The sequence below is a fragment of the Podarcis liolepis genome (assembly GCF_965112155.1).
Source record: "Podarcis liolepis genome assembly, chromosome: Z".
NCBI lineage: Eukaryota > Metazoa > Chordata > Lepidosauria > Squamata > Lacertidae > Podarcis > Podarcis liolepis.
In genome coordinates this window covers 31,149,799-31,162,402 of record NC_139570.1, presented here as the reverse complement: position 1 = coordinate 31,162,402, position 12,604 = coordinate 31,149,799, and the positions used below count along the sequence as shown (strand labels likewise).

The window sequence follows — 12,604 nt, the reverse complement described above, 5'->3', positions numbered from 1 at the left end:
AAGAGTTTCTTTCATAACATTGGTCATTTCCGTCAAAATTAAATTCCAAAAATCTTGCACCAACTTCCTTTCCCACCCTAAATGATAATGCATGCCAAGTTTATTGCAAGCCTTTCAATAATTAGGTGATATGGAACAGTTTTTACATTTGCAAAGGAGCATGATAGCATCTGTGCATAGAAATTTCAATGAGCTTCCCCTAAGAAAACTGGAAACAGAATCTTAAATTTTATTTCAGTTCCTGAGAAGAATCAGCATTAGCCAAAATATCGAGACAGTCCAAGGACAATAGTTCAGTACAAAGAATGGAAACAAAGTCACTGCACGGTTGCTGTTTAAAACCCTTGGCAGGTGTCTTACTTCACCACTTAGGATCCTGTAAACTAATGCCTTTGACATGATGTATTCATTAGAATCATAGAACTGTAGAGTTAGAAGGTTCACAAGGACCATGTAGCCTAACACCTGCAATGCAGGGTTAAAGTTAATGTTACCAGCTGAAAGAGGAGATGTGATCCACATGATCAATAATCCCCTGTACTTGCTCTGGAAATGGTTAGGAGGATAATCTCAGACTAGTCCAAATTCTGTTGGTGAATAATAATAATAATAATAATAATAATAATAATAATAATAATAATAAATTATTTATACTCCATCTGGCTGGGTTTCCCAGCCACTCTGGGCGGCATTCAACAGAATATCTAAATACAATAGTCTATTAAACATTAAAAGCTTCCCTAAACAGGGCTGCCTTCAGATGTCTTCTAAAAGCCATCTTCAAATACCTGTAAGACTCCTGTGTGAAAGACAGAGCAAGGTTGTTTTCTCCTTCTTCAGAGGGGTTGAACTAGATTACTCCCAGAGTCCCATCCTGCCCAGACTCATGTCATAGTCTCTTACTGTATGTCAAAGGCTGTGTCATTTGCACCCGCATGGATCAGAAGGAAGGGGCTGTAGTCAGTGGGCTTTATAAGACTTGCCAACTTCTCTGTCACATCATTAATCTTTCCACCTGGAAGACAGCACACCTCCTGGGACATCCTGTTACCTCCGCACACTGCTGCCTCTGTTCCCCCTCAGTAGGGAGTCACATACAACCACCTCATGTGTCTTCCTCCTCTGGGGAGCGGCAGAAATCATTCTGTGCGCTGCACCTTCCACAGCCACCTCTGTGTGGTCTGAGGTCTGTAACTAATGTCCTTGCTCCTCTGGAATTTGAGGTGAGGCATGGAATCGATTTTGCAGCTCGAGAGACACTGCACGACTCCTGACAGACTTGCTTCTGTGCATTACGTACCTCCAGGGGACCATCTCTTGCAATGAGTGATCTTCCACCACCTTGCACACACATCACTATTCCAGGACAGTCCACTCTCTGCTCCACTGAAAAATTCCTCATCTTGCCCAGTAGCTCCAAGTGCTGTTTGGTGGGCCTCAGATTGCCGGATCTTCTCTTCCAGCAAGGCAACCAGCTTGCACTTGTTGCAGGTGTAGCTTTGCACATGCTCAGGCAGGAAGACAAACATGGCAGAGGTGTTGCAGGTCACTGCAGCAGCTCCCTTGCCCTCTATGTCTCTTGGTTCTCTGGGCCTCCCCTTCAAAACGCCCTCACAAATGCCCATTTGCAAGTCCAGGTCACGAGCTCCCAGAGGAGCTCATTAGAATCAGCTCATTAGAACTGCTGTTGGCTGCTAATTCCTTCGCTAACTCACTTCATCCAAATCCCCAACTCCTAAATCCTCCAATGAAGCATAGAATCAGAATTGTAGAGTTGGAAAGGACTCCAAGGGTCATCTAGTCCAACCCGCTTTGATGCAGGAATCTCAACTAAAAAATACCCCTGACAGATGGAGAGGCAACCTCTGCTTCAAAACCCCCAATGAATCACAGAATCATAGAATTGTAGTCAGAAGGGATGCCAAGGGTCATTTAGTCCAACCCCTAATGTATTTTTTCTCCATTAACTATCAGGGCTAAACAGTGTACTCAATGTAACAAAAATAAATAAAATCAGGGGAGTGGGGGAATCTACACCACATACAAAAAAACAGAGAATACAACAAATTTTATTTCAGGCTTCAAAAATTGGCCATAATAAGGCAACTTCCCATAGCAGGAGGGAGCGTTCAATGAGAGCCCAAAACATATTCAATGAGCTGAACATGCCAGATTGAAAGTCACAGCCGTGTCTCTGGTTTCTCCGGAACAAAACGAAGCCCATTGAATTCTCCTCACCCTGAGCGGCCAGCCCCAGCGGGCTCTTTTGCTAGGGTACAACGAGACCAAGCTGCATCTTAATTGCTGTGAGGGCAATTGGAGCTTATCTTGCAAATGAGATATGCTTAATCGATTTAGCCGACAAGGGCTCTGGTTATTATCTACCCAAGATTAGCTGGGGCTGCCTTGATAAACTGAATCAGCCTGTAAATTAAGAGTTCAGACAGGTCAGCGTGTTCACATTCAGGGGAGCGGGGAACCAGGCATCATCAGCATAGTTAGCTTCATCAAATGCAATTAGTTATACAAGGGGAAGGGGGAGGTGCTTCCTGCACAGACGAGGCTGGCTTGAGGGTTGTAAAACCAGGCTGCTATTAGGTTACTGTCCTGTGTGGATGGTCAGCGGTCATCTCGCAAACCAAGGCTGGTCATCCTGCATAGTACAGTTAGCTGATATGGTGTCTTTCAGTGGTTGTGGGATACAACTCCCATCAGCCCTAGCCAGCCTGACCAGTGGTCAGGGGAAAGATGGGATTTGTAGTCCCCAACCATGGGTGAATACTACATTGGTTCCCCATATTTAAGGAGATATATCTTTTCTCTCCCATGATCACTAGATGTCTTACATGGTTCTCCCACTGCTCAATTCATCCCCGCAACCTCGTGAGGTACCGGTAGGTCAGGATGAAAGGTGCAATTAGTGGCCTCCACAGTCACACACATTGAGTTTCATGGCCAAGTGGGGGTTTTAAACCCTGGCATCTCCCAGGTCCTAGCCTGACACTCTAGCCACTACACAACATTGCCTCTCAATCAATAGGGGAAGGAGCAAAGTGGGTGCACTCTCGTGGACCAGATGGGGAAGACCAGCATTCTACAGTTGCCTTTGGCAATTCCACAAGATTTTGCGGCAGCACAAAGATCCCTTTGAGACATTATTTTTCCCTGGGTGACCCTGCATTTGGGCGACACCAATTAAGAATCCTTTTTCTAGAGGGGCCAGCCATTCTCACAAAGGCTCTTTTGTTAGTTCTGCGGGATTATTTGAGCAGCTTGAATTAGAGGGCGGGGGACATTCAGGGCAGGTTTCCCCAGGAAGTTGTTCCTGTTTTCTCACTCTGCTCGAATCCTCAAGACAGAAGGTGAGTAGGGGGATAAGAGAATCCCACATTCCCTTAGCTGGAGCCTCCTCCACCTTTAGGGCAATCCTATACATTTCTAGAATCATAGAATCAAGGAATTGTAGAGCTGGAAAGGACCCCAAGAGTTCTCTAGTCTGACCACCATCCCACCCACCCACCCACCCACCCAGGCAGGAATCACAACTAAAGCAACCTCTGCTTAAAAACTTGCAATTAAGGAGAGCTCTACCTCCTTCCAGTAGAATTGGAAGGGACCTTACCTAGCCCACTTCCCCGCAGTGCAGGAATCACAGCTCAGTGAAATCCTATGCATGTCTACTCAGAAGCAAGTCCTATTGAGCTCATTGGGACTTGCATCCAGGTTAAATATCTGAACATGTGCAATGGGAGAGGAGCTTTCCACCTCCCTCCGTGCTATGGGCATGTGATGGGGTGGTTGTTTTGAAGGAACTTCTCTCACAGCCGCTTTCTGTGTGCAAAAAGAAAACCTGGCTTGCTTTAAAGAGACAATGGCTGGCCCGGGATCACTCAATGAGCTTCTTGGGTTCAGGGGTGGAGGCAGGGGTGTGTGGTAGGTAGGGTCCGCCCTGGGTGTCACCACTGAGAAGGGTGACAAAATGCCAGGTGGCACTCACCATGGGGCCTGCAGAGCGCCCAAGCCACGCGTCTCTCCTGGGAGAGACACGGTGGCTTGAACACACACAGGCTCTGTGCTGCCCAAACGGGTCGCCCGCTGCCCCCCCCCCAGCTGTAGGGCGGCTGAGTGGGAGGAGTCTGGAGGCCCCACGGTGCGCCCTGCCCCTATGGGCGGCTTGCCCCATCTCTGGGTGTGCTGCCCCAAATGCCCGAGCGGCTTCCTTCGCCACTGCATGTGGTTGGTTGATAAGGGATTTCAACCCCCCGGTTCCTAGTCTGACACTCTGACCATTATACCACAATGTCCTCACTGACAGCAGCGAAAACAGGGGTTTCTTTAGCTTCATGGGCCTGGCATCCAGGATCTCAATCATTTTTCTAATAATCCTCACACTGGAATGGAAGGGTGGGGCAGGCCAGCTCCATGTGATGCCAGTGGTTAGAGAGACAGATGGGGACCTGAGAGAGATGAGGGTTAGAATTCCCATTTGGCCCTGAAGCTCACTGGGTGACCTTTGGAGTAAGCTGCTGCCTCTCAGCCTGACCTGCCTTGCAGAGTTGTTGTGAAGACAAAACTGGGAGAGGGAACAACATGTATACCATCCTTGGAGGAAAGGTGGCCTATAAATGAAATGATGGTGAAGGTGATTATGAGAGTACTAGATCACATGATAGTCTATAGAATTATGTATGGCCTGGAGAAAGTGGGCAGAGAAAAGCTTTCCTCCCTCTCTCATAACACTGGGACTTGTGGGTATCCAATGAAGCTGAATGTTTGAAGATTCAGGACAGGTAATAGGAAGTCCTTCTTCATGCATCACATAGTTAAACTGTGGAACTCCCTCCCCCAGGAGGCAGTGATGGCCACTAACCTGGATGGCTTAAAAGTGGATTAGACACAGTCTTGGAGGATGACAGGGCTAGTGATAGCTACTAGCCAGGATGGTCATGCTCTGCCACCACAATTGGAGGAAACAATGATCTTGAATGCCAGCTGCTGGAGACCACAGGAGGAGAGAGGGCTCTTGTGCTTGAATCCTGCTTGCAGGTTTCCCCTAAAGGGCATCTAGTCCAGGAGGCTGGAGTAGACGGGCCATTGGTCTGATCTAGCAGGATCTTCTTATGTTCTAATAATATCATCATCGTCATAGAATTATAGAATTGTATAGTTGGAAGGGACCCTCAAGGGTCAATGCAAGAATCACAGCTAAATAATTTCTGGTCAGGTGCTCATTCTGCGTCTTCACCCGAGAAGCTTATGGCCACCAGCCTTTGTGAAGCATTTTTTTCTCCCTGATTTTCAGGAGATGGGCAGCCTGATGGTGCCACTTCCTATGGCGGCTTTCACCACCACACCCAGGGCTGGGAATGCCACTGGTGGTAACAGCACTAGAGAGGAGAAGGAGAACTGCATCTTCAATGAGGAGTTCAAGTTCATCCTCTTGCCTGTCTCCTATGCCACTGTCTGTGTGGTGGGCCTCATCCTCAACTCCTACTCCCTGTGGGCACTCATCTCCAGGATGCGGCCCTGGAATGCCACCACCACGTACATGTTCCACCTGGCCCTGTCCGACACCCTCTACGTCCTCTCTCTCCCCACGCTGGTCTACTACTATGCCAACCGCAACAACTGGCCCTTCGGGGAGGGGATGTGCAAGGTGGTGCGCTTCCTCTTCTATGCCAACCTCTACAGCAGCATCCTCTTCCTCACCTGCATCAGCATCCACCGCTACGTGGCGGTCTGCCATCCCATCCAGGCCCTCAGGTGGGTCAAAACGAGGCACGCCCACCTGATTTGTGGGGGAGTGTGGGCGGTGGTTGCCACCTGCCTCATCCCCAACCTGGTCTTCGTCACCATCAGTGCCCGGGGAAATGATACCCTCTGCCACGACACCACAAAGCCAGCCGAATTTGGCCACTACGTACGCTACAGCTCCTCAGTGATGGCCCTCCTCTTTGGCCTTCCGTTCCTGGTTGTCCTCATCTGCTACTGCCAGATGGCACAGAAGCTGTGGAGGCCTCACTCTGGCCAGGAGGTCCCTGCCTACAAGGCACGCTCTGTCAAAATGATTGTGGTGGTCGTGGTGGTCTTCGTCATCTGCTTCCTCCCTTTCCACATCACGCGGACTGCCTACTACACCTCTCGGCTGCTCAAGGCCGACTGTCGCACACTCAACGCTGTGAATGTGGCCTACAAAATCACCAGGCCCTTGGCCAGTGCCAATAGCTGCATTGATCCCATCCTCTACTTCCTGGCTGGGAACCTCTATAGGGGAAAGCTGCACCAGAGCTTGTTCAAAAGGCCCAGAAACAGGCATGCACTGACTCTGGCCCCCATTTCCCAGCTTGTGGGTGAAATCTGACTGTGGGATGTGCTCCATTTCATCATTCTGAAGGTTTTTAAACAGAGTTTGAATGGCTGCCTGTAAGGGAATCTTGAGCTGTGATTCCTGCATTGCAAAGGGTTGGACTGGAAAACCCTTTGGGGTGCCTTCCAACTCTACAAATCTATGCTTTTATAAGTCTTCCAACACAGAGTTATACTGACTTATCTAAACCTCTCTCCTTCTTTAATCATGTCTGTTAATTTAATAGTTAGCTGTTTCCAGATCTTTCTGGAAGTCAGTTTTGAAGGGCTTCTGATTGTGTTCCATGCAGTATTCCAGTACTATACAACGTTTGGCTTTGATGGATGCTTGCCCTCTCCTGTCCTTCCAACTTTATGCAACTTTCAGGGATACCATTTCTATTGATATAAAGACTCTATCAACTGTTCCTCACAGGGCTTGGCTGCAATGGCCTTTATCATCCTGGTAACCCTCCTCTGCCTAGTTTCCAGCTTTGTCAATATTGGTACCCAGAACTAGGCACAGGACTCCAGGTGTGGCCTGACCAAGGCAGAATAGAGCAGTGCTATTATTTCCCTTCATCTGTACACTGGACTTCTGTTGATGCAGCCTAGAATAGCATTAGCTCAGGTTGAGCTTGTAGTCTACTGAGACCTCTAGATCCTTTTCACGTGGACTGCTATCAAAATAGGTATTCCCCAACCCTATATTTGTGCACCTCATTATTCCTACCTAAGTTGTTCCTGCTGACATTCTTTTGGCCCAGTTCTCCACTCTGTTAAGGCCCTATTGAATCCCATACGTTCCAACATTTCTCCGATGAAAATAGGGACATCCCATTCCATAATTATGATTTTACTATTTATACCTCCCACATCTTACTGGTTTGCCCCAGCCACTATGGGCAGCTTCCAACTTATGTAAAAATGTAATAAAACATTAAACATTAAAAAACCTTCGCTATACAGAATTGTCTTCAGGTGATTTGGGGGTCAGGTAACTACATACCACCCAATGTTTCTCTGATGAAAAGGAAGCTGTGGTTCCTGCATTCTCCTAAGGAAAAGTGACATTCTGGGATGAAATCAGAAACTGGGGTGCTTTCTCTAAATCAGGGACGTCCCTGAAAAATAGGGACACTTAGAGGGCTTGCTCCTTTAAACTCACCTCCTTATTGCTGGCCCCTTCAAATCATTGCGCTCCACAGGAAAAGCAGCAGAAACTGTGAAACTTGCTGGGGGAGTTTGGAGGCCTGTCTCTGCCTCTCAGCTTAGCCTACCTCACAGGGTTGTTGTGGGGATTAGATGTGGACTAGGACCTGGCAGGGGACACAGGTGGCGCTGTGGGTTAAACCACAGAGCCTAGGACTTGCTGATCAGAAGGTCGGCGGTTCGAATCCCCCGCGACGGGGTGAGCTCCCGTTGCTCGGTCCCTGCTCCTGCCAACCTAGCAGTTCAAAAGCACATCAAAGTGCAAGTAGATAAATAGGTACTGCTCCTGCGGGAAGGTAAACGGCATTTCCGTGCGCTGCTCTGGTTTGCCAGAAGCGGCTTAGTCATGTTGGCCACATGACCCGGAAGCTGTATGCCAGCTCCCTTGGCCAATAAAGCGAGATGAGCGCTGCAGCCCCAGAGTCGGCCACAACTGGACCTAATGGTCAGGGGTCCCTTTACCATTTTTAGGATCTGGCAGAGACCAGGATTCAAATCCTTACTTGGCTATGAAGCTCACGTGGGTGATCTCTAGGCCAGCTGCTGCCTCTCAGCCTAGTCCACCTTACAGGGTTGTTGGGGGGATTCAATAAGGAGGGAGGAGAATAGCCAATAGCCCAACTAGTCCAGCCTCCTGTTCTCACAGTGGCCACCCATATGCCCCAATGGGGAGCCTGCAAGCTGGATTTGAAAACAGTAGCCTTCTCCCACTCCTGCTCTCCTGCATTCTGTTGTTGTTTTTTAAGAACAGTTTAATTGAACAACTTAAAATGAAAGTGGAAAAAACAAACAAAAGTAAAGGTATATCACTATTAAGAGCTGCAAGTAGTGCTTGTGGGTTTATATCCAATAGATGGTATTTATCTCATGAAACAGTGTATGTTAAAAAGTCAGTTGATCCAAAGTCAATAGGCTTGCTTCCATCCAAATTTTCCAATTGCCATCTTTCCCCCCAATTTTTAAAGTTGGGTTTTCCCACAGAGTCAAATTAGCATGAGAACATGAGTCAAACCTATTTTTTATCTCAGACATCATATTCCATAACTTTCTAACTGACATAATTGTTTCCAGAGATTCCCGAGTTCTAAAATATTTTATTCCTAATACTCTCCTTCCAAGCAAAGATGCTATAAATGTACAATATATTCTAAAATTGTCCAGATTGGAAATTTAACACCAATTGGTGGGTTTCCAGTATTTAATACTTGCCATTAAGGAAGCATTGTAGCACAGCTCCATATTTGGAATACCAAATCTTCCTTCATTAATTTGTAGCTGCATTTTCTGTAAAGATGTTCTCAGAGGTGAAAAACCCCATAGACATTTTCTAAAGAAAGGATTTGTTTTCTGAAAATATTTTCCAGATATATGAAGTGGAATTCCTCTCAAAATATAGATTAATCTGGGGATAATATTCATTTTCAGATCATTCGCCTTTCCATCTATCAACACCTGAAGAACTGAGGTGTTAGGGGAGGAGTACCTCTAATATTTAATTTAAAATGTGGTTATATGAAAAGAAATAGGATCAGAATAAATTGATATACAAGCTGGCAAAATGCTAATTTCTTTTATTGACAGTATGCCCAGGCTTTTTCTCAGAATGGGTCAGTATGAGAAAACAAATGAGAGGAGAAAGAAAAAAGAAAGTGAAAACACAGAGTTATTCAAAATGAAACCTCTCCAGGACATCTTCAGAGATTTACATTTCTTCCTTAAATCATCATGTCTGATCATCTGCAAATTTGATTAAGATAAAGGCCTCTGCATTCGAGGGACTGACAAATTTGTGAATTTGATCTTCATGGTTAATGCAGAATGTAGCTGGAAAGCACACGAAATATTGGAGTTGTTCTGACCTTGCAAGAGTTGGTGCTTTTGTGGAAAGTCTGTGCTTTTCAGACATTTCTTGACTAAAATCAGGATAAATTGCTATCTAATTTTGATTCCATTTCACAAGAGATTTTACTGATTGGCAAAACGTATGTAGAATCTTGTCTCTCGCAGTGGTATGCAGAAATTGCACAATCATAATATTGGAAAGAGTTGCAGTCCTCTGGCTTGTTACAGGAATTAAGATAACGTGTTCTATCTCAATTGGGAAGTACACTCACAGAGAGAGAAGCTTTTTGAAAAAATCCACCATATAGTCCAGGTCCTCCGAGTGGGTTTGATCCCGGATTGTCCTGCTTTTCCTTAGGGTGACCCTATTTTCATTGGAGAAATGTTGGAGGGTATGGAGTTATCCAACCCCCAAACTGTCTGAAGGCAATCCTGTATAGGGAAGTTTTTTTAATGTTTAATGTTTTATTATGTTTTTATATATGTTGAAAGCTGCCCAGATTGGCTGGGGCAACTGAGTAAGATGGGTAGGGTATAAATAGTAAAATTATTATGGAATGGGACGTCCCTGTTTTCATCAGAAAAATGTTGCGGGGTATGTATGCTCTGCACCATATATTTTGCTTGAGTTGGAAGATTTTCAAAGCCAATTATAAGCTGATTTTTCCAGTGTAACTGTGACTCCAAACAGGTAATTCGTTTATCCAGAATATTATGGCTAGCTTGAGTAACGGTCTCATGGATATTCAAACGATCTTCATAGTGAACCATCTATCTTGCATCTGCTTCGGATCATTCTTAAGCTCTGCCAAGACTTTTCGGATTGGCTTCAGAACTTGTATTTGAGACAGGATCAATTTCACTAAATCAGTATTCGAGTCCTCTTCCGCCATTTTCCTCGACTCAACCAATAGTGAAACAGTGGAACTTGAAGAAGCTACCCGTCATTAGCTCTAGCTCTTCATGGCTATACCTTGTCAGAAGGAAATAATATATGATAGGAGGTTTTTTTTTACTGATAACCAGAGTCTTTGTCCAAGCAGCCTTATAATTCGGTAGTTTGAAATTCTCCGGAGAGAAATGAGAGACATGTTTCACAGCACTACCTCCAAACTGGAAGACTGTTCCCCCTGCCCCATTCAATGTTAGATTGGCTCCATTCATGGAGGTTCCACTTAGGAATCATTAGAAACTAAGCTCAGACCTGCAACAGCTGTCTAGTCCTGTGTCCTGTTTTCACAGTGGCCACCATGGGATACCTATGAGGAGGATATGAGTGCAAGAGCACTCTCCCCTCCTGTGGTTTCCAGCAACTGGTATTCAAAAGCTTCACCGCCTCCGATGATATAGGCAGAGTACAGCCTTTCCTCCTTCATGAATTTGTCGAACCTTCTTTTGAAGATGTCTAGGTTAGAGTAATAATTATATCTACACGCTGCATAAAGAAATCCATTGATCCATGTGGCTCAGTATTATCTACTCAGGCTGGCAGTAGTTTTTTTCCTTGTCGTCGACTGGTCAATCCTTTTTTTAACAAAACATACATTTATTTATAATAAAACGGAACAAAGTATAATGGCAGATGCCAAATACATAGGGGATAGCCAGAGCTAAGCACGTAGGAACAGATTTCCAAAATCAAATGTAATAAATTAATATCACAAGGTGACAACTAACACATGTGGGTTTATCTTATTACTCCAGAACATTATTAAAATACTCCATTTTTAGACACTATCTTGTTGCCTTCCCTCTCTAGTTCTCATCAATTGTGTAAGTTTAATTATGCATACTATGTCCCATATTTTAGTTATCCATTATCCACCTGTCAGGGATTATTTTGTTGTGATTCCTGCATTGCAGAGGGTTAGACTAGATGACCCAACAGGGTACTTTCCAACTCTACAATGTTATGGTTATATGATTCTCTCATGGATGGTGTTCAATTCCCTACCCCACCCCCATTTTTGTCAAATAATGATTTCTGGCAGCAGTTAAGAGGTGTTGTCTTAATTTCCTGCACTCTGTTAGCACAGTTTCTTTACTGTGGCCAAATAGGAAAATCAGGGAGTCCATGGGCAAAACAGTCAATCTTTTTTAAGGCTATGTTGCTGGGGGACTTGGAACTTCTGCATGGCAAGCATGGGCCTGGTATAAGAGGTGAGGGAGCCCTTGCTGAGGGGCAGGAACCTGTCTGCACCTTTGTCTCCTCCCTCCACCCCCTTGTTGCCAATCTCAGTCACAGGATCCGAAGCTCGGCCGTCTCTGACAACCCGTACGTGGCTTTGTGGTCGTCAAAGAGCTTGCGGAGAGAAGCGATGTACATGGCGTGGTAGCGATCCACCATCTCACAGGTTGGGTTCTCCATCCTGGGCACCACCAGGGGCTCTCCAACTAAGGAGGGAAGAAGAAAGGAGAGGCTGAACATGTGCAGAAGGACAAAAAAGGAGGAGGACCTCATAGAATAGTAGAAGTGTAGGGCTGGGGAGATCCACCCAAGGTAATCTAGTTCAACTCACGGGCAAGACCAAGGTGAGATGATGTGGACCCCTCAGGGTACATATGTTACTCTTTCTTTAATTATGCTATTTTAAATGTGCATTTTATATTTGACTTCCTTTAGTAATGTTTTCTTTTGAATTTTTTCTCTTAACTGTGCTGAGTTAAATGTGCATTCCATAGCTGACATCTTTGTAATGTTTAAGGTTATATTTTCATTTCCTATTAATTACATTGGTTTGAATGTATAATTTAATATATGACTTCCTTAAGTAATGTTTTATTCTGCATTGTTTTATTTTATGTTTTAATGTGTTGTGAACCGCTTTTAGAATTTTTTTCTTTATAAATATAAAACCGTATAGAAATAAAATGGTTAATAATAATACTACATAGAAAACCACCTTAGACCAAATCAGGCCCTTGGTCCATTAAGCTCAGTATTGCCTACACTGACTGGCAGAAGCTCTGCATGGTTTCAGGCAAGGGGACTGTTTCCCAGTCTTATCCAGACATGCTGGCAGAGACTGAACCCGGGACCTTCTGCATGCAGAGCAGATGCTGTACCACTGAGTTACAGCCTTTCCCCAATGATATACAAACTATGAACCCCATGATGCAATGAGAGATTTCAGATTACAAAACCCATGATGCAGTGAGAGACTACAGACTACAGTGAGCCATAATGCAGTGAGCTACAGCTATT

General features: G+C 45.2%; 2 protein-coding genes across 2 annotated transcripts in view; one reads left to right on the top strand and one right to left on the bottom strand.

Moving 5' to 3' along the window:
- The first annotated feature begins 3,307 nt into the window (after positions 1-3,307).
- Positions 3,308-7,294, top strand: P2RY4 (pyrimidinergic receptor P2Y4). The gene is made up of 2 exons (XM_083486674.1): positions 3,308-3,362; positions 5,303-7,294. Exon 2 carries the CDS (start codon positions 5,306-5,308, stop codon positions 6,359-6,361), a length of 1,056 nt encoding a protein of 351 aa, XP_083342800.1. The 5' UTR covers positions 3,308-3,362; positions 5,303-5,305; the 3' UTR covers positions 6,362-7,294.
- Positions 7,295-9,108: 1,814 nt separating this feature from the next.
- The window catches only part of LOC310698726 (diacylglycerol O-acyltransferase 2-like), a 28,041-nt gene continuing 24,545 nt past the window's right edge, over positions 9,109-12,604 (bottom strand). Inside the window, exon 9 of the mRNA XM_083486132.1 lies at positions 9,109-11,793. Coding sequence (XP_083342258.1) covers positions 11,639-11,793 — 155 coding nt within the window. The 3' untranslated portion in view covers positions 9,109-11,638. The remainder of the gene's footprint in view (positions 11,794-12,604) is intronic.